This window comes from Larus michahellis, chromosome 1 (assembly GCF_964199755.1).
Source record: "Larus michahellis chromosome 1, bLarMic1.1, whole genome shotgun sequence".
In the NCBI taxonomy this organism is placed as follows: domain Eukaryota; kingdom Metazoa; phylum Chordata; class Aves; order Charadriiformes; family Laridae; genus Larus; species Larus michahellis.
In genome coordinates this window covers 191,925,791-191,948,291 of record NC_133896.1, presented here as the reverse complement: position 1 = coordinate 191,948,291, position 22,501 = coordinate 191,925,791, and the positions used below count along the sequence as shown (strand labels likewise).

General features: G+C 41.0%; 1 protein-coding gene across 13 annotated transcripts in view; it reads left to right on the top strand.

Annotated features, from left to right (window-relative positions):
• The window catches only part of CAB39L (calcium binding protein 39 like), a 69,681-nt gene that overhangs the window by 33,758 nt on the left and 13,422 nt on the right, over positions 1–22,501 (top strand). For all 13 annotated transcript variants that reach the window (XM_074566098.1, XM_074566055.1, XM_074566017.1 and 10 more), the window contains 3 exons: positions 10,025–10,189; positions 14,476–14,594; positions 20,175–20,343. In XM_074566098.1, the coding sequence (XP_074422199.1) occupies positions 10,025–10,189; positions 14,476–14,594; positions 20,175–20,343 (453 nt within the window). The remainder of the gene's footprint in view (positions 1–10,024; positions 10,190–14,475; positions 14,595–20,174; positions 20,344–22,501) is intronic.

Below are 22,501 nucleotides of genomic sequence, written 5' to 3'. Positions count from 1 at the left end.
TTTTTAAATAATGCAAAAATGACCGTTCCTACCAAGTTGTGCAGGATGCAGGTAGAGGGAGCCTTACAGCTCAGTTAAAACTTTCTGAGTAATGGTAAGGGGTGGGGGGGACGACACAAATTGATACACAGGATGCAGAGAAGCCACTTGTAAGTGTAAAGATGTATTATACATTTTTTCCGAGACACATTTCCATGTGTACACGTAATATACAGAAGTTTGCACTCTTTCTTAATGATGCTTTTTGTTAGTCATAGAACAGGGCTCAGTCAGACTTTGAACTCTGTGGACTGCACCAGCATCTGTCTTCTTAGATAAGGATTGAATTTGACCCGGTTCCTCCCTGTGTCTTTTTCTTTTTTTTAAAAAAACATATTAATGTGTATACTGTTGCCATAATGCTTTTTAAACACTCTCAACTGAAAAATAGGCTAAGTTTGAATATTTGGTTCTTACTTTTATTTTATGGGTGGGATTTTTTTGTTTGTTTGTTTGCATGGATATATGCAAACAAACATATCCATATGCATGGATATGGCTATCTACCTGAAGGCATGGCTAACTGGGGAGGTCCCAATGGACTGGAGGGTAGCAAATGTAGTGCCCATCTACAAAAAAGGCAGAAAGGAGGATCCGGGAAACTATAGGCCTGTCTGACCTCGGTAGCAGGGAAGGTCACGGAGCAGATCATCTTGAGTGCCATTACAAGTCATATAATGGACAAGCAGGGGATCAGGCCTAGTCAGCATGGGTTTATGAAAGGCAGGTCCTGCCTGATGAACCAGATCTCCTTCTATGACAGATGACCCGATTATTGGATGAGGGAAAGGCTGTGGACATTGTCTACCTAGACTTTCGAAAAGCATTTGACACGGTCCCCCATAGAATTCTCATGGAAAAACTGGCGGCTCATGGCCTGGGAGAGCATACAATCTGCTGGATCAAGCACTGGCTGGATGGGCGGTCACAAAGAGTGGTGGTCAATGGAGTTAAATCCAGCTGGCGACCGGTCACAAGTGGTGTCCCTCAGGGCTCAGTGTTGGGACCATTTCTGTTTAACATCTTTATTGACGACCTTGATAAGGATGTAGAGTGTATCATCAGCAAGTTTGCAGATGACACGAAGCTAAGCAGGAGTGTTGATCTACATGAGGATAGGGAGGCTCTACAGAGAGACTTGGATAGATTGGACCGATGGGCCAATGCTAATGGAATGTGCTTCAACAAGGCCAAGTGCCGGGTCCTGCACTTAGGTCACAACAACCCCATGCATCGCTACAGGCTTGGGGAAGTGTGGCTGGAGAGCTTTCTGGCAGAAAAGGACCTGGGGGTTCTAATTGACAAGCGGCTGAACATGAGCCAGCAGTGTGCCCAGGTGGCCAAGAGGGCCAATGGCATCCTGGCTTGTATTAGAAATAGTGTGACCAGCAGAAGGAGGGAGGTGATTGTCCCCCTGTACTCAGCACTGGTGAGGCCACACCTTGAGTATTGTGTCCAGTTCTGGGCACCTCAATATGAGAGAGGTCTCGAGGTGCTGGAGCGAGTGCCGAGGAGAGCAACGAAGCTGGTGAAGGGCCTGGAGAATAAATCTTATGAGGAGCGATTGAAGGAGCTGGGACTGTTTAGTTTGAGGAAGAGGAGGCTGAGGGGAGACCTCATCACTCTCTACAACTACTTGAAAGGACATTGTAGAGAGGTTGGTGCTGGCCTCTTCTCACAGGTAATTAGTGATAGAACAAGAGGGAATGGGTTCAAGCTGCAGCAGGGTAGGTTTAGGCTGGACATTAGGAAACAATTCTTCACAGAAAGAGTGGTCAGACACTGGAATAGGCTGCCCAGGGAGGTGGTGGAGTCACCATCCCTGAATGTGTTTGAGTCGTTTAGATGTGGTGTTAAGCGATATGGTGTAAGGGAGAACTTTGTAGAGTGGAGTTGATGGTTGGACTCAATGATCCCAAGGGTCTTTTCCAACCTAAATGATTCTGTGTGTGCATGAAGCTTTGCCATTTTCTCAGCTACATTCTGATGGTTGATGGACCACAGGTTGAGAAGTGCTATCACATGTGACTCCTCCTCCTCTGAAGTGCTTTTTCTAATACCTTATTTTTATTTTTTTTAAAATAACATTTATTTTAAAGAAGGTATTGCAGCACTGGAAAATCTAATGTAACAATTGGGAGATTAAGTAGGCTAAGACAGAGCTGGAAAAGTGGACTAAAGCCTTCTTCATCAACCATCCTCCTCTCTTCTAACAGCTGAAATAAATAAGGTGTTCTTGTGGCACGTACAATTGCTGACATCCTGTTCTGGCTTTGATGAGGTGAAGAACAATTAATTATGTTTTATTACAGAATTCTATAAATGCTATAAAAAGTTAATCTCAGCCATGCAGAACCAAACTGTGCTTGGATTTAATGAGAAATATCCATTCTGGAATTAACTAGAAAAGCAAGGAAGTATTTAAATACCTAGGAAATGAAGCCTTCAGAGCTTAGACTTGCTTCCTTCTTTCTGGCACAAACTCCTGGAGCGTTCAGAGGATACATGTAAATAGGGAGCAGAGGAGGAACAACCCTGATACCAGGTGGACAGATCTGTTGAACCTGAGGAAGAATGGACAGCATATGACACGCTGGTCATACTGCTTCATTTATGACTGATATGCTGCCATGTCTTTTGTTGATGGATGTTGTAAAAGAATATAGAATCATAGAATTGTCTAGGTTGGGATGGACCTTTAAAATTGATTCCAACCATCAGCCTAACACTGTCAAAGGCACCGCTAAACCACGTCCCTAAGCACCACATCTGCTTGTCTTTTAAATGCCTCCAGGGATGGTGATTTACACCACTTCCCTGGGCAGCCTGTTTCAATGTTTGATAACCCTCCCATCTCACAAAAAAAGGGGAGTGACATCCCGACTTCTCAAAGTCTTGTGTTCAGCTGCAAGCCCGGTCAGCACAAAGCAGTGCAGGTGGCCTCCAGTATGTCACCAAAGGACGTGGATGTCCTTGAACACATCACCCTCTCACTGCTAACCAAACACCGTGGGTGCGGCACCCATGACTCAGTGCCATCTGCTGTGCCTACAGGTTTGGTAACATTTTCTGAACCTGCCCTGCAGCAAAAGCCTTCAAAGTGTCCCAGGCTGGTAATTTAGTGAAGCAAACGGATCTAGGGTCAGTTGAAACTTGGCCTAGATGGGCTGAAAGACTTGCAGTTTCAAGAACAGCTGATCCAAGACTTGGGTTTTTTCGTGAAAGATGACCCCAAGCGAGTTAGAGCTGGTTCCAGGCGCCATGCTGAGTGTCACCGTTCAGGAACGTAGCGAGGTTACCTGTAAAATAACCTGAAGTGTGTAGCTTCTTCCCCTTTCACTCAAATATATCTAACAAGACTGCTTGTTGAGCAGGTCACTGTAATCTGTCCTCTGTTTCATCTCTGTGTATTGTAACAAATTTGGTATTGTTCAGAAGGGTCAGGAGAGCAGCATTTCATTAAGGCTGCAGTTAAAAGACTTTAAGATTTCCAGAACAAACATTTATATCAATAAATCCAGCTTTTTTGCATAGCAACAGTGAAGCCATTATCAGCTCCTGTTCATCTTGCTCGCTGCTGTGCTGATAAAGCGGCTGGGGACCGGGGTGTGAGATGAGGTGTGTGTGGAGGACATGCTGTGCATTTGCATGGAAGAATGGTTGCGTGACTGCTGCGGACGCCGATACCCATAGATCTGATTCTGCAGCTGCCAAAGTCAGCTGCAAAATTGCCTTCTACTTCATTGCCATGCACTGAAACCAAGGGAATGAGATAAGAAGGGCTTGGCACCCCTTCCTTCCAGCTCTGCATGTCCTGGGGTTTCGTGGAACGTTTCATGTTTCAGCTTCCCTGTTCTGCTAAGGCTTGTTATTGCTCTAGAGATGGGAGAAACTCCAGATACTATCAGGTGCTGGTGCCAGGAGTTTAAAGCCTGTCTTTTCTGGTTGCTTTTTTCTTATTTTTGAGGACCTTACAGCCTTTGGTTCTGCCTTAAGTGCAGGATTAACAGTGGGAAAAGAATTTTATGTCCAGGTGGGGCAAACCTGTCTCTTCCATTTAATCATATGTCCTTTTAAAAGGCGTTTCCCTGTCATGCCTGCTTGGCCAAATTGTCTTTGCCAGCTTCCTTGAATACTAGGCCATAATATTTTGCTAAATGACAGAGTTCATGCCTCCTGATCCAAAATGTCCACAATTTGTTCCCGTATATCTGTTTATCATGAAATTGTACCAAGAATAAGTCTGTTGGGATGATCCTGAAGCTACATGGATGTTGGATTCACATTCTGCTAATGGCTCTTCTTGGGAGTCCTTGCAGTTGCATATAGAGAAAGTTATGCTGGCACTGTTCTTTTAGGAGAAAAATTGGTTTGAATCACACAGTGTAAATATTTTTAAGCGTAACTGTAAACTAAGACAAGACAAAGCCAGACCAAGGAACATTATGTTTTTTGTTGTAATGTATAGCGTGGAGTACTGGCCGTTCACTGAGTCACACATTGGAGTATTTAACATCACGCTGGCAGGCATCTGTGTGTGTTAGTGTCTGCTGCTGTGCAAGATAGCAACAGTTTAGAAAGATATTTTTTCACTGGAAGTTTGCTAGTACACTAGCAGAAGCTGTAGAATCCTACTCACCATATTCTTATGAAGAATTGAGGATTTTCTGATCTCTATGCAGAAGCCAGATGTCAGGCATCCTGTGTTTTTCTTATGTATATTTGGTATCTGGGTTGGGAAAGGTGGAAAAAGTTAATGCAATCTGTTTTTTCTTCACTGTTACAGTTGGTCATAAATGTTATATTAATTCCCTGGATGAATAAAAGTAAGAATAAGCCCTTCTGACCTGTAACATACGTACGCATGTGTGAAACCACTAACCTCTTGGTGAAACAGAGGTAAAATAGAGACAAGCCACTGAAAGCTTTGAAAAGTTGTAGTTCAGGTGTAGCAGCTCGGACTGTTGATTATTCAAGGCTTGATACTTTTCCCCTTAGGGTTTGTGTAGTCATCCTTGGAGAGGAGTAAAAAGGAGCGGTGAATCTACATTGCGTAGCAGGAGATCCACCTCTCTGCCTCTCTGGCAAGCATAACAGGTCTGAATCATGAGCACTTAATATTGGCACTTTTAAGATAAATGTGAAATTGTCATAAGCAGCTAAGGAGAGGGGAAGGGCAAGGTTTGTAAGTAGAGGTGACTTTTATTAAGCCAGTTGGAATATGTAAAAATTTAAGTTGCTGAAATTGGGGACTCTTGGTAAAGCATCTCTGTGGTGTGCTAATAGGATTTTTCAAAAATGCCTTTTTATGAAGTTTTGATTTCTGAAGCAGAAGATCTGCTTTGTTTATTTTGCTATATCACGCACAAGCAGTGCTGGAGATAAAAAAGCTTAGCTTTTGAGTATGGAAAGTCACAACTCATGTAATTATGGAAATAAAAATTCAGTTTTCTGCGTGAACAAAGATCAGACCTTTGTTTTAGCCTTCCATGCTATTCTCTAAAATCTCTCTGGAAGATTTTAGAAGAACAGAAAAATTTTAACATTTGGAGGATTTATTTATAGTCCCTTAATGAAAAAAAACAAGAAACTCCTTATTGAACTGTCTTGTATAATTGTGGAATATAGAGAAAAAATTAACTGTTTTGTAGCATTCCTTAATAATGTTAAATTACTGCCCTAAGAACATTGTCATCCTCTTGGGCCTCCTGTAGAGATCAGTCAAAAAAACCCATAGATGAAACTCAGAAATTTTCTTCTAGACCTGGCAAAGTTAAACCAAAGAACCCAATATTAGCACTGTGGGCAAGGAAGATCAACACTGAAGTACGGAAATATTTCAGTATAGGCATAGTAGTGTTACCTATTCTTTAATAAAGACTGGACCTTTGCAACAAAATTGGCTGGTCTTCACATGTGCATTACGCTGCGGAGAGGAGAGTCTTGAGGTCTTTCAAGGAAGAATTTTTTTTTCCATGTAGAATTTCAGGGAATAATGTCTTCATAAACTCCTTTCTTTGTGTTATGAACCTATTAAGTCAACAATGACAAGACTTTGATCTATGATGAAAACAAGCTTGGGAACAAATATCTTCGACTTAACAGTTTCCAGCTCTCGTTGTGGAATCTGTTGGTAGGTTTGGAGAGACACATTAATGCTGACAAACTCCTGACTTCATAAGCAGTGGTGACTGAGCACTTTTATAATTTAACTTGGATAAGTTATATAAGTTTATCTATGCTGTCACTTCTCAAATTCCAAAGCTATTGTACGTCATCGAGTCCAGTAGGGTTAGCAAAGTAGTCCAAGAATTGTTAGACTTCAACATTTACACAAGATGTTATGGTTCAAAATGGACCCAGAAACCTCTTGTGGGTTGCCGGTCACTATAAACTATACTCTGTGGATAAAGAGTTATTTCCTGTTGGAAATAACTTGTTGTTAGTCCTGCGTTAGTCCAAAGTAGAGAAGAAATGGCCATCATTATAAAAACTGCCTTCATTGCACAGGTCGGTATGGGCTGTGTTCTCCTTCACTCCCCTTACACAGCTATTGCAAGTCAGCCTTGGAACTCATTTGTGACTTACCCAGGTACCCACCCTGAATTTCAGTGTTCTGCAGTGGAATTGGATCCTCTCAAGTTTGGACGTTGTGAACTGAGATGCCTGTAGATTAGAAACCTGTGAGTTGCTTCAGGAGGTCAAGATCCTGATGCCTGTGCAGTTCAGTGACAGCAGCACAAACGTTAAATTGACGTGTGTGCTGGGAATCAGCTTGCATTTCATCTTGTGCTTTGTAGTCCTTGTCCCTTTAATTGCCCAAAGTTCAGTGTATCCCACTTTTGACATTTGTATGTAATATACGTAAGCTGTTCTGTTTGGGATTCTGTGTACAGTTCTCTCCTCTCCCTCTTTTTTGTCCTCTGCTCACATCGACTTCTCCAAATATAACGGCATAAATTCAGTCATGATGTAAAGGACTCATAGCTAGAGGATAGAAGGAAAATTCTGGAAAGCAGATTGTACATAACTGCAAGAACAAGGCAAATGACTTAAAGTGCTTAGATATTTCATGAAACCTTTTCTTTTGATCTCTAGCTTCTGCTGAAGTGAGAGTTGCAGCGCTTTGCTTTTGTGGCTGTTGCCACTGATGGAGAATAAATAGTAGTACGGAAATCATAATAGACTTTGGCATTTCTATCAAATCTCTCTTTTTGTCACTGAAATTGTGTTAGTTTTTGCAAATTTTCCTAAGGCGAGTCAGGACCAGTCTGGTTTCTTACGACAAGCTGTTCTGCAGCTCCGTTTCTGTTGTCTCGTATTTTCCATGTATTTGAGTGAATATACTTGCTTTGTTGTTTGTTTTGGACAGATCTTGCGTCTTTAGATCTTGGAATGTCTTTTTTTTTTTTTTTTTTTTCCCCCTGAGTCTTGAGCAAGTTTCCATCCCAGAAACAGTGCTTATGTACTTAGGGTATTATGCTAAAACTGCTGTAAGATTAAGTGGAAATGTCAAAGTGGAGGCTAGAAGTGGCTGTTAAATTTAAGAATCTGTGTTTGGGATTATGCTTTTTCTCCAGATAGTTTATGAGGGATAGGCACAGAAGGGCAGTCCTTAGACTTGACCAGGAATAGTTTTCGGTGGCATGTTGAATGTCAAACCACAGACTATCCAGAGGACATGAAGGGGGAGGAAGTTAAACACAAAATGCAAATTGCATGTAGAAAAGCCGAGAAGATGAGTGTGTGGGATGGCAGGTGATTAGAGAGATACAGCTGTGGTGCCCAGTTGTGCCCATCAACACCACAGTGTTCTGTATTTTCTTTTTCTCCTGCAGCACTTTACTTTTTGGCCTCCTTTTTGAGAATTAAATCTAAAGCTGTGTCTTGCAGATATTTTTCTACATATCAGGAAGGAATACTTATACTTGAAAGGAACAGTATTAATTTTTTATTTTTTTTACCCACAGAATGCCAGAGGTATTCACACCCTGCCCATCAGAGTGGGTGAAAAGCCAAAAATGTATGGGTTTTTCCTTTGATATGAAAATATTTGCACAGCTCTTATAAAGATTGATTGCTTTAGTTTCCAAGATAGCACCCCTGTTGTTAATCCCATCTGTACTCTGTGGGATATCTCTAGTGACATACCACTAACATTTGAGGTAAAAATAGGCTCTCTTGCTGAGCGACGGTAAGGAACAAGACTTCTGCTGTGGTTAAAGTTATCACATAGTCATATTCATTTACATGCTGCTCATGCTGACCTATCTCAACTAGCAGAAAACTGAGAGTAGGTACAAACAGATTGGGGAAGAAAATTTTTTGATGCTGTGCAAAATCAATCCTTGAATCTTCCGGGTAGATGCAATGTGAAAGTGGGTTTTTAGTGTTTTGGGTTTTTTTTTAGGATTTCTAGGCTTTTTCTAGGCTTTTTATTCACTAACATGAATAAAATCTGTGATTTAAATCAGTATTAAAGTGTTGGGCGTCCGGCAGCAGTTGAGAGATGTCTCTCCTGAGCACTCTGGGGTTATTTTTGCAGATTGATGGGGTGGTATTTGAAACGATTTTTCCTGTCAGTTTATGTGAGAGATGTATTGAAATTATTGATCTGGCTTTGAACACCCATTAATGTCCAGTTAGCTTTTACAAATGACTCTTGGGTTTTCTGTGTGTGTCTTGATTATTTATTTTTTTTTTCTCCTGCTAAGTTAATGAAACACTCATTTCAAATAAACGTTTTGCAATAGAGATGTGAAATGCTGTCCTATCTTCAGCATCTTTAACGATCTCGCCTGGCACTTTCCTGTCATTCCCAGCTTTGCTTTCAAACTCCCTTACTTCCTTCCCACTCCCTGCCAAAAAATCCAACCAGGCTTGCTGCGGGTCACACGGATATAAAATATGCCCTGACCCAGAAAGAGCTATTGCCTCCATAGCCCCATGGCTAGAGCAGGTGGGATGTAAAGCACACACGCATGTGAAAAAATAATGCTTTTGCTCCATGGAGTCTTTATTTATACGAAGTGGAGCAAACCTGGGAGCAGAATGTGAGCCAGTGCTGCTGTGCAGTGGCCAGCGGTCATTTCCCTTGGGAGGTGGGACGCTATCATGCGCATCTGATTTAAAGCCACTGACTGCCATGAATGCCAAGCTGTTACCTGTTTATACGTGTTTCTCTTTCATTTGCCTGTTTTAAGCTTTCTAGTCAAGATATTTGGTAAGGTAATTCCTGATTTGTCTTCTACATTAGGTACCTGAAATATTGCATGGAATTAGTATACAGCAGGTGGGAGAAAAAAGATGAAAGCTCCTTTTAGTTTGCCTGGTGGGAGCTGTGGAGCTTTACTAGAGCAAGTTGTTTAATTTAATTAATTTCCCAACCTGAGACTGAAGCGCCTGTGCGCTCAGTAGGCAAATCCCTTGCAGAAGATGCTGGCTCAAACCACACATGAGGAGAAATACATAGGTGGTGGCAATGCAGAGCTGGCATGGATACAAGGATTTATTTGGGCTACCAGTAGAGGAGCCAGGAGTCATCAGCAAGCAGTTGATGGGGAAGCGGCCACCAGTTTGGTACCTCCGTCTGGCACCTCTCGCACCACGTGTGTTGATGGAGCCCATGGGGCAGCGATGGTGAAAGTGCTGCCCCTTCTGCGGGGCAGCGCCTGTCTCCAAACCCATAAAGGATCTTGCTGATGCCAGTTGGTAATTGCACTCCTGCCCTTATTTTATGTCTGTGGTCTGTAAGTGTTTAAATTGAATATATTTGTGTGCGTGTGTAGGACCTGCAGGATCCAGTGTGGACACTCCAACCTCAGTGAATATGTAAAATTATTAAACCATTTTACAATAGATAATGATCATTGTAAGTACAATTAGAAGCTTTTGTTTTGAACTGCTTGTCTTCTAAAATAAAACAGTTTTTTTTTCTTTTTTTCTTTTTTTTTTTTAAACAAACCCCTTATCTGCTGGCAAACAGGCATCGGAGGAAGTGTCAAAATCTCTGCAAGCGATGAAGGAAATTCTGTGTGGGACCACAGACAAGGAGCCACCTACAGAAATTGTGGCTCAGCTGGCACAAGAGCTATACAACAGTGGCCTTCTAGTGACCCTTATTGCTAACCTGCAGCTGATAGATTTTGAGGTAGGTAGCATCCATAAGCCTTTTCATATCCTTGGTCTCAGTGTTGTCAATGAGTATAGCTGTATTTTTATGAAATCTAAATAATTTTATTCTATTCAAAACTGTTTTCTGCATGCTGAAGAATGTAGCCGCTGTAGGTTGGTCAGTGTCCTGATAGATGTGCTCATATACTGGAAGTAAATGGAACACATCTGATTTCAATCTCTTGATTTTCTTAAAACAAAACTAAGACAGAAATATTGCTATGTATATCTAAACAAGATAGGAAATGATGCTGAGAATACTGTCTATGACTGACCTTGTAATCCGCAGTGATTAACCTCTTGCTTTGGGATAGTACAACTAGAGTCAGCCACCAACTCTGACGAGTGTGTCCGATTTAGAAGGGGTCCAGGGACATGCAATAAAATTAATTGGAAGCATGGGAAAATCTCATGTGAAAAAGCTTGAAAAAAATTGGGATGGTTTATTTGAGAGGAAAGGAGTTGAAAAAGGTGTTAAAAACTGAGGGCAGGTGGCAAGGTAAATTGGGTTGCCCCCACTTAGTTCTTTGGATTAAAAGAAGAAAGGAATATCACTTTTTTTGCTAGCAGAAAGATTAATATGGAAAAAAATGAATACGTGTATATATAAAAATAATTATATATTCCATGGATCTCTTTGCCAGTTTTGTTGCTAAAGCCAAGAACTTAGTAGGTAACTACTAAGACAACTTAGTTACTTGTAATTAAGGAGAAGAAGAGTTATGGGAGAAGAGATTGCAGTAATTCAGGATAAATATAAACCGTTTTAATTGACCTTTGACTGGCAGGGACTGGGAATAAACTTCGTCACTGGCAGGTCATTATAGTATTCCTGTGGTCTACGGTCAGCTGGGATAGTGGTTCCCCAGGGACTGCCGTTATGAGTCCTATGACTTCTATGACTCCTGGGTGCTGGTGAATCATCACAAGTGTCCGAGCGTCTCCGAGCAGGCAGAAATCCCCAGCTCTCAGGAACCAAACCTCCACTGCCGAGGTCTGCAGCAGGGGCAGTACCCAATGTGTAGAACAGGGCAACCACTGAATTTAAAAATCAGTTCCCAGGGAGATCGTCTGATGCTCTCAGGGCCACCTTTTGTGGGAGTTACTTTCTTATGGAAGATTTTTCATGATACTGAAGTCATTTGTTGTTACTTTACTTTTCTTTCCATTTTGTAAATGAATGAAAGGGAGGAACAATAGGAGATTCTCCCCCCTCCCCCTTCCCCCCACCTCCAGCAAAGCCAGCATTCAAGGGACTGCTTTATTTTGTATTAAGTTTTGAAAATGTTGTTAGTGGAGTTCTCTCACTCTTCCTCAGGTCTTAAATTCAGGAGATTATTTTTTTTAATGCTAGAATTTTTTCAGATCCTTTCTTCAGATCCTTTCAGTCTTCTCCCTGCCACACCTGGTTACTGCTAAATGTCTTCATTACAAAAAAAACGAACCCCAACAACCCAAACGCCTAAAAATCCAGTAATTTATTTATTTGTTGTTAAGAAAAAAGAAGGGGGGGCAGGGGGAGAAGACACTGTTAGCAAATACACCACAGAAGGGAAACTACTGCCTTATTTTAGTTGCCTGACACTCTGTATTGCTTTTGTCAGACAAAAAATTCTGGACATATTAAACCCCCAGTCAAATGCAACCACTGGATGAAATATCAAATCTGTTGCTGAATTACTGTTATTATGAACAATTCTAATAACTTTTGTTGCAAAATAGATTTTTCCATGCTAAAACCTTTTCAATCATTTAGCAAAACTGTTTTACATACTCTTTTTAGCAAACAGTAGAAACACAATGTCGTTGAACAAGAGGACAGTAAGAGCATGTGCTGCTTGGTCTTCATATTCCCATTGGCTTTTTCAGTTTATCAGCTTTTTTGCTTCCATTTTGTTACATCGCTGTCCATAGTTGCCATTTAGGTTTTTTTGTTGAACAAGCAATTTCATCACTTTGTAACACACAAATTAATTTTTTGATCCGCATGTAATGGTAGAAAGCAAGGTCAGAAATTACTTGAAAATCTGATTTGTGTAGGGAATAATGTTTATGTCAGTTACTTCATTTTGTCCTGACTCCCTGTCTCCTCCTCACCAACCCTGCTGCCCACTTTGATCCCAGTTTTGCACAGCTGTATTTAACTTTTGAAGATGTGTTTTCAAAGACTTCAGGAAACTTGATTGCTCTGTTTATCAGCGTGAGACCAGAGCAAATTGCCCCAACAAGAAAAAGGCAGAAGCTGAGACTCGAGTCTCATTGTTGAACTTTGAAGAACTGAAGAAAGTGTGTATAGACGAAAAGTTAATTAAAATAAACGATGTTACTAAGTGTCTGTAAGCCTTTAGGTTCACAAACTGTAAAGCCACTCAAAGAGGTAGTAAATAGCCATAAGCCCAGGACTGGTCACATTAGAAGCTTTCCCTTACTTTGTCTTGAAATAGGAGCTAAGTTATGGTATAGGAATCACACAATTTTTTATTTATATAATGGCATTCTTTGCAGTTTTTTTGTTCTTGTCTAGCCACTTTCTCTCCATGCTGCCTTATCTTGTGCTTCAATGGCCATATGTATTTTATTATAAGGCAAAAATCAAATTGCAGATCCAAAAGTGTTGCAAAAGTATTCCAACAATTTTTATGGATGTCTGGTGGTGAGGGAAGTCTGCCTTGGTTCTCTCCATTCCCTCGAGGAGAACCCAGAGAGACCAGTTTCTTTGGCTTTCACCGTTGCCAGTCTCTAGAACATTGGATATAATTGGATATATCTGTGAGATATATACCTATGTATATATATCTCCTCTCTGCTATTGGATATAATGCTGCAGTGCACCTAATATTAAGTAACTAATGTAAAATTTGGCATAGCAGAGAGGATCACTTAATTTTTGGCCATTTTTACCTCACCCTTTCAATAGCTTTTCTCTGTCTGGATTGTTTTTGTCTTGGAGTAACTGCTGAAGCCGCTGGGGATCACAGGATTCCAGACATATGTTACGGGTGTTGTAAAGATGGAGAAGAATGGGATGGCTTTATAAAGAATTAGCCTAATGAAGAGAATGTCCAAGGGTCAAAAGTGTTGCAGACAAAGGTGGATGGACTGGCCTGCTCTGATTTGATTTTCTTATTTAATTCCCTGAGTCTCCAAGCCAGCTGGGTTGGAATGAGTAGGAAAGCAGAATATTTTGTGTTTCTCAGCAGTGATTTATTTGTAGAGGTGAAACCAGGGAATTTCGCTCTGTGTGAAACTATCTGCTCCTTGGCTTCAAGCGTTCAATAAGTTCTCCGCCAAGGAATGTTTGTCCTCTCAAGACAGATCAACGGGCACGTACAGATTATTAGTAACCTTTGCTTCAGCCTGCCCTGTGCATAGTGACCCGCTGTTGACTCAGTGCCTTGGTTACTGGTCGTTAGTGCAGCAGTCTCCCGTGGCCTTGGGAGAAAGCGGTCTCTATTTGTCTCCTGTGGCCAGAGGAGAAAGCGGTGGGGGGAGGATGAGGACTTCTAATGCAAGATGTATTGGCAAACCCTGTGGCTCAATAGGACATAAATTGGAAGGGCCTTCTGAAAAGCTGTTTGCACGGGGAAGCATTCAAAGACAAAATGTGATTGTGCACATGTGTGTATATAGGAGAAAATTAGGATGAAGTGAAGGATCTTAGTTGTGACTGAAGCAGACATGTATGTGATGCAGCCTTTCTATCAGTAGCAATTATTTCACTCTTCGTGGTAAAATAATGGACGCAGTTTTAAATTTAACGCTGATTCTCAAAAATGCAGTCACACTTGGCATTGATTACATTTGAATAGTGAAAAGCTTTAGCTTTGTAAGTCTAGGCTGTGGGGCAGTGTACTTGGTACTACCTTGACAACTTAAATTTGGAGGCGGTGGGAGCAATAGTACACGCTGCAAAAACTTGTTTGGCTCAGGGTAGTGGCTTGCTTTTTTGGTGCTTTAATGTTGCTATTTAAGATAGCCAGGGATTTGCTTGACAGAATAAGGGGGATGCACATCTTCATTTAGAAAGAGAGAGGTGTAAATGCGAGTGGGGAGATGGGTAGTCTTCAGAGCCACCCGACGGAGGAAGCCTTCTTGTGGCGTTGAAGAAACAGCAAGTATGAGGTGGTGGGACTGTGGAGAGCCCAGAAAAAGAGACTGACTTGTTTTGTTTTCAATTTCATTTCCACTTTAAGTAAAGATTATAGTGAATGGTCATTTGTTCATGTTTTTTCTTGTTGAAGATACGTTTTGCTTCTTTAACAGGGCAAAAAGGACGTTTCCCAGATATTTAACAACATCTTGAGAAGACAAATTGGCACACGCAGCCCTACTGTGGAATACATTAGTGCCCATCCGCATATCCTATTCATGCTTCTAAAAGGGTGGGTGCTTTAATTTGATTTTCATTAAAGAGCGTTGCCTGGAACATGCTGGCATTGCAGTTGATATACTTCCTCACTTTTATTTTTTAAAAAAAAGGATTTTCAGATTTTATTCCAGATTTCTTATTTTGTTTCTCTCATATTAACTTTTGTTTTACTTATCTGTATACTTTTTAACAACTGGATTATTTTATTTGGCTGTTATTTCTTCACCAAACTTCATGTTGGAATAATTATGTGCTGGTTGTTTTTGACGGCTCCCCACATGACATGTACTTCAGTTCTTGCCTTAAACACTTGTGTAGCATTGTTGATGACTGCTGAGTTTCATTTAGACCTTTTTGCATTGCAGGAGTGACTTATAATGGTGTCTGTAAATAACTGGAGTCAAATGCTGGACCACCATGTGGTGGAATGGAGAGAAGGCAAAATGCATAAAAAGAATATTTGTGTCTGTGGGGCAGACTTCTCCAATGCTTGTAGCCACGTGTGAACAACTTTAAATTAATTCTGTAATGAACTCCACAACCTTCAGCATTAAATCTTTTTTTTTTTTTTTTTTTTTTTTTTTGTCTTTTAACCTTTGAGGGGGAGTCAGTGCTCAGCTGTAACCTGGTAGTTCCCAAGGTAAGTTGGCCAAGGAGGAGGGAGTAGACTGCCATGTGGAGAGGACTGTATAGTTGTGGAGAGGACTATATAGTTGCATTCAGCAGTGCAAAGTGTTGGCCTAAAACTCTTGAGGTTTCTGTCCCCTTTGCTTTTGGCCAAAGGCACCTTCCATTCAGCAAGAAGGTTTGCTTTTCCAACCCCTGCAATCTACTGTTTTCTGCTCAGTTTTCTGTGGTTTTCTAAACCACAGAAGCCAAAGAATCCAAAGAAGCCAAAACTTTAGTATTTTGTTTATTTTTCCCTAAGGAAAGGAGAATATATGTGATCGGGATTAAAGAACTGATGTAGAAATAAGTACATTTATTAGCTGATGGGTATGAAACAACATGGACTCTTATAGTAGTTGTATGATCACACTAGTAACAGCCATTGAAAAACATGACATAAGCCTTTTAAACTAATGGTTCTTAAAAGAATGAATTTTTTTTAAATGTCCTTCTTGCTCTTGAGGCTTAAGATTTGCATTTTTACCATGTGCTTCACAGCCAGAGTTAGGAAAATACTTAAGCACCATCTAAGATTTGTGCATGACGAGGCTGCAGCCCCAAGGGTAAAATTCCCTTCAGCCTCCCGCCTCTCCCAGGCGGAGACCCGAGCCAGGAGAGAGAGAGAGAGGCACCGGGGTCCTCTAAAATAGTTATTTCCTTCAAAATTGGCCACATTCCAGCACAGCTGAGCAGGGAAAAAAGTAACAGAGAGAACTAGTCCAGCGATTTCAAGAACAAGTACCAGGGATTTCAAGAACCATGAGCTTGTAATTGACGGTGGTGGCAAAGCTCTTGGTTGATGCAGTGGGAGGAGGTCTGGACCTGCTGCCTTCCTCGCAGGGAGGGCCGTGGGGAGCCCGGGCAGGTGGCTGGGCTGAGCTACGTCTTGCTCTTACAAGTATAGTGTTTTGTTGTGATTTAGCTTTAATTTTGAAACTCTTGACTTGTTTTGTGTTACTAAACGCCAGCTTCCTTGGAAAGGAAACCGGTAAGCTAGTTAAATATATTTTGGTTTCGTTTGTTCATTAAAACTCACCATTTAGATAAACCTCAAACTAGTTTTTTCAGGACAGTGATGATAATTCTCTCAGTCATCGTTAAGTTGTACAACTGTTTTCAATTTCACGTATAGATAGAATCATTTTCTTCCCTTTTCTCTGTCTTTGCTTTTTCAATTTTCCACTCATTTTGTTTTTGCACGTTGCACGTGTATCGCTACCATATGTCTGGGCTTTATTTAAAGTTAAAAAATATTTTTGGATCATGTCCCAGATATTCTTTGTCATCTGTAACAACCAAGAATATTAAGATGATAGTAAGGATTTTATGTTATGTGTATGTGCTGCTGCCAGACATTTTACTGTAGGTGACCCGCCATTTAAATGGCATTACTTAGATGCCTTTTGGAGACTACTGCTGCGTGCAGCGGCGTGTCTGTGTTAGTTTGGTCCTCAGGCTCCTTGTTCTTGATTTCTTGCTATCTCTCTGCAGCACTGCACTGTATCAGAGTTGCCGTTTCTGGAGTTCCTTATTAGAAAGTGCTGTTGAATTCATCAGCGATAGTCCAGACGATAGTCCTGTCCAGCCCTCATGGTACCTGAGCCGTTGCTGCAGGACAGTGTAATGATGTCAGACAGGATGCCTTCTTACCTGCCTACGTCCTGCTGCCAGGACTTTCAAAAAAATGATACTTAAAATATGTGCCTAAAGCAAAGGTAGGGCCCCGAACACACGGCTTGCTGGGTGCAGGCAATGTGCGGTGCTCGTGTGCAATCAGCCATGGGACTGGGAAACACACACTTCATGTTGGACATCACCACTTGAAAACGTGACTTGAGGATGAAGTTAAATGAAATATAATAATACCAAAATCTGCTTAAAGGAAAGGACAGTAGATTTGGCTGGCTTGTACCATTCAGTGTTTGTTATGACATTATTTGGAGAGAAAAAAATACTTTTCAACCGTGACTGTAGAAGAAACAGCCCATGACTACTGTGAAGACTTGTCGTTGTTTCACTTGTACTAGAGGCAAAATTTCCTCTGCCCCCCGACAGTCAGTTCATAACAGCATCAACAAAAGGTTGCTTTCTCGTTGCATAATGTGAGCTCTGTTGAGTGGGAAGGATCCTGAATCAGAGCTCCCGCCCAGTGTTTCCTGCCTAATACTCCAGCGGCACTGCCAGCTTGAGATAACTGTTCTTACCTTTTAGGCTTCGTTTTACTTGCTGGCTACTTCCTTCCAGCTTCCCAGCTTCAGAAAAATATACAGCACATCGTTCACTACCTTTTTTTTTTCTTTTTTTTTTTTTTTAGTAGGTTAATTGACCTTCCTGCTGCATGAGGACTTGCTCTAATAGTATCTTCTTTTCTGTGTGTGCAGGCTTTGTGTATGAATAGGTTTTCAGATGAATACAATATTGGGTGTATATAGAGTACTGGGTATATTTGGGCCAAATTTTTCTCCGGTGTCAGCATATTGCATTAGCCCAGAAATAACTTTGGTCCTTTGTAATTTAAAATATTTTCCCTCTAGTACCGTGACTATAGAGGACTTGAAGTTTGTGGCACTTGCATCGTTTCTCACAAGTGACAAATTTATAAGCTCCTTTTTCAATATATATCATACCACATGCTATCTAATGTACCTAGTCACTTGCCTCAGTCGGTTTTGTGATGATCTCTTCGTATCACAGTGCAGTTAAAGCTTTAATGATATATTGGCTAAAGTTGCAGAATTCCCCTTGAGTTTATCTAAGGATAAACTCCTTTTCTGAGGATAAACTCAAGCTATAGAAGTTAGTGTAAAGTCAGATCAGAATATAGCTGTTTGTCATGACCTTGTGTCTCCCAGGCTCGATGCCTTCCTAATCTGCCTGTGCTCCTTACCTTGTACCATCTTCTGCACTAGCTACATAAGTATGATTCCCTTCGCGCTGAGATGCGTCTCTGCTCTCAGTCTCGCCTCTTTCAGCCTCCACAAGAAGTACTTTGAAATATTTCAAGTCCACTATTGCCTTTTCTGGTTGCCCCTGGTCGTCAGTGTGCAGGGCTTTCTTGAGGTTGTAAGTTCATCCGAACAAAGAAGTAGTCTGTATTTTTTTCTGCTGCAGGAGTATGTCTGCATAGAGCACTAATTGCTCATTAGAAGGGATTTTGAAGCACATATCTATCATTCCCGCCTGATGGTTTTGCATGTGAGTGTGGGTGCAGAGAACATGCCAGTTATGCCCAGGCAGAATGTAAACTTCTTCCAGGCATATTCCAGGAGCCAAACCCAACTTCCCTCACTTATGTGAACAGCCAAAGGTCCTTACCCACTTCCAGATAATGGAGCATTTGACTAAGAATGATTCTGTTGATACTTGTGTTTTAAAAAGTTATTGTGCTGGAAACAATGTAATTTGCTTTTATTCCAACCAAAATATTCCGTAGCCAGCTATTAAATATTTTCCTGGCTGCACGCCTAGGAGCAGCTCCGCCTCTTTTTGCTTGAAAATTAGTATTCCTGTTAATGGAGTCAAGGAGAGGGTACGCCTCAACAGAAAACATCAGTGAATCTCTGTTGTCTAAAGAGTTATAAATTCATGTTTGCAAATGTTTCCCAAAAGGAAACAAATATAGGGGCCTGAGTGCCTGCATTTCCTTGAGGGTGGGAAGTTTCGTTTGCCTGTTTGGAATAGCAATTCATTTTTCATTAAACCAAGTATTGTTGACATCAGGTTGAAGTATGCAGCTCTGGTATGCTCACAAAACACTACCATTCTTTTAAACTGCAAGCTGGTGGTAAATTTGAAGGCCCACTCACTTACAGCACAGATGGCGTTTTGTGTTTTTCTTTGGGGTTTTTTTTTTGTTTTTTTTGTTTTTTTTTCTCTTTTGGCCTAGTGATAGGAATTAATTGTGCAAAGGAAACATGATGCTGATAAGCTCTGGGTGATAATACACAGTTCTGATATAGTATAACCAGCTTATTGAAACAGAGCGTGCTCTCTGTCCCTTTGGACTTCTCTGCTTGCACATGACTGAAGATTGCTGGAAGGAGTTCATTTTAAGTCCTCCTGGCTGTTGGATTTTGTCCTTTCTTTCTTTTTTTTTTTTTTTAAAGTTATGTTTCTGACAGTTTTGCTTCAGATTAATTTCAGCTTTAAAGAAATCAAAACTTTATAGAAATAGAAGATGATCCGAATTGCCTCTCCGCTCCCTCAGTCTCCAGGATCGAGTGCTGGCTCCTGGCTACGGCAGTGTGTGTGCCATAACAGGATTGTAACTTGAGGAATGAATTTTTGTCTCCTGAACAAAGTCGTAGCCTCTGCAGAGGAGGGATTGAGCAGAACTCCTCCTAAACTGCAAAAAAATGATCTTCAGAGCTACAGAAAGCTTAATCCTGTGTAGACTGCCTGGATAGACCCTTTCTACCTTCATCATTACGCATTAATATTCTAGAGCGATGCTCTCTAGAAGAGGAGTGGGAGGTGATGGATGGTCATAAGATGTTATAGTCTTCTTGGATAAACTGAGGAGCTCAGAAATAAATCTGAAAAGTAAGATTATTATATTGTATGCGCTTTGCTTTCTCAGAAATCTAAAAAGGTGAAAGAGCTCTGTTGAAACATTATGCACGGCCCACGGTCTTTCTGCAGAGAGGAGGTGTAAGGCACATTTACACCAAAATGTGTTTTGGTTTGCAAAGGCAGAGGTTTGCGATGGGAAGCGCTGTCAGCCTTATCTGTGCAACTGCTCCTTAGCTTTGAGCGGAGGTCCTGAAGCTGGGTACAGTGCTCCGGCTGGAAGCTGCTGTCTGTGTGTCGTGTTGCCTCTGGCACACAAGCTTCCTATGCTACAAAGTTCCCCGTTGCTAGAAAAGTGCCCGTTTATCTTTGTTCTTCTACAATTTGACCTTTTCTGTTTCTTTTCATTCTTCAGATATGAATCCCCAAATATTGCCTTACGCTGTGGAATTATGCTGAGAGAGTGTATCCGGCATGAACCCTTGGCCAAAATCATACTTTTTTCGGAACAGTTCAGAGACTTTTTTAAATATGTGGAAATGTCAACATTTGATATAGCTTCTGATGCCTTTGCTACATTCAAGGTAAATTACTCGATACCTGTGTCATAGCATTGTGTCAAAAATGGCAGTCCCTCAGTAGTCATCGCTCAATGTTGTGTTGCCTTTAAATTGCGTGGCTTTTTTACTGTTCAGTAAAGGATATGATTAATCCTTGGTCTGTTTGTAATAGGATTCATAACAATGATCAAGTCTGCAAAGAATCTTTAATTCAATACAGATTTACATTTCACTAATGTTCTTCATCTTGATAACCCAAGGCCTTTTATGCAACCATTTAAAACTCAAATTAATCACGTATTATGTATAGTTCTTGTAAAATGCATAACCTTTTTCTCTCCCTACCTTCCCCCAGAGACAAAACCACTACCCATCATGACCACGACCAGTAAATAGAAGGAATCATTCAAAATTCACTTTTAAAGTCCTGTAATTTTTGCTGACCCTTCTGAGTTTGGCAGTCAAGTTTAGACTAATGCCGTGCTTGCTGATTATTTTACGAATTATTTGTATGCTTACCTTTGTGAGCTATTGTTCAGTGTGAAAGCACCGCATAGACCCTGTATAGAGTCTCTGTATTGCATTAAAAATGAAGTTGGGTGAAGCTTGCCAAATTTCTTGGAGTTACTATGTGGCCATCATCTTGCCTTCAAGGTGCTCTAGTCTTCCATAGACCTTCAAGGTCAATGGTCTTTGAGCAAAATTTGGTGCCTATGAGCTTAATACACAGGGAAGATTAGTCTATTTATGAAAAATTATTTAAGAAAGCTGGGGAAAATTCTTTTCAGGTAAAGATTCTTCTAAATATAGACATAACTCCTCTTTTCTTCTATCAGTGGGTTGCTTGCTGTCATAGAAACACGTTGTTCATTCTTTCCTCTCAAAGCTAATTAGAAACATGAGTAGATAGACCTTAGGAATAACTGTAAGGAATATTAAGAGTTCAGCTCAGAGATTCAATGCATACTGAAACCCGGCCTCAGTTTTTACTAATCTACTGAATGGGGTAAAGATTTGCATAATGGAGATAATGAGTTGAGCAGGATTACCAATTCAAACACCCGTTAATCAATAGCAGCATCTTTCAGTTATTTTAAGTTGCACTGTCATTGTGTTCATTAGGTAAATGTTATGAAGGTGGAAGTAGCACAGAAATACTGACAAGTAAACACACATGTGTAGGACTGTATAAAAATGCAACTGAGGTATTAAAATCCTCCGTCTCTGGCATTTTACCCTATGCTCAGAAGAGTACTTGTCTCTGGTCAGAAAAAGTGCTCCTGAACTCTGTTCCCAGCTTGGCAGAAGAGCTTTTCAGCTTTTGCCCAGGTCACAATGTGTTGTGGGTGATGGACAGTCTTCACCCCAACCAGGGGTCCGGATGGGGACAAAGGGCAGTTAAGCTGTGGCAAGGACCACAGACTACTCCAACCCTCCCCAAAAAAGAGGGATTGATGCTGTTCATGGATCTACAGCTGTGGAACTTACTTCTGTCCCCTGTGATCCGAGTGTATTTTTAGCAGGATTTAAAAATAGGATTCTACATCTTCACGTGCACTGGAAAGACAGGAGTATGAGGGCAGTTCAGATATAGGTCAGAAATCACCTTTTAAAGTGTGTGGGGAAAATCTATAAACGGCATTTTTATTAAATTGCCTCTTATTTTAAATTGCCTGACTTGATACATGGTCAGTTCTGGAAATAAACCAGCTGTTCATCTCACCTCCTATTTGTCTGTTGCTCTGAATAGCTCGAACAGCAAGAAGTGATTTGGAAGGAACTGAATCGTGAAATGTGGAGCTACCTTGTTTCTAGTACCGTAAAAATAAGTGCTATGATTGCTCGCTGTCTGGATTACTGAACTCGTGTTTTCAGTTCTGTTTCCCCCTTGTTGGGTTTGTAGTGTTGCCACCAGGGTGTCTGGTTCAGAGCTGAAAGCCTTGGGATAGTCTATGCGCCAGAGGAGGGCTTAATTAAATGTGCATTAAAGTCTGAGGATATTTATAGTAGGGAAGTATTGGAATTTTTGACGATCTGGAGATGTACTTCTTAATTAAATTCAGCCAGGTGCACTGCAGTGAGGAAACAGAGCTGCTAAAAATGCTGAGGAAAATGGCTTGTATTTAGAGATGCAGTCGGCTGTGGGAGGGTACCAGCAGCAGCTGGAAAGAGTGCTGATTGA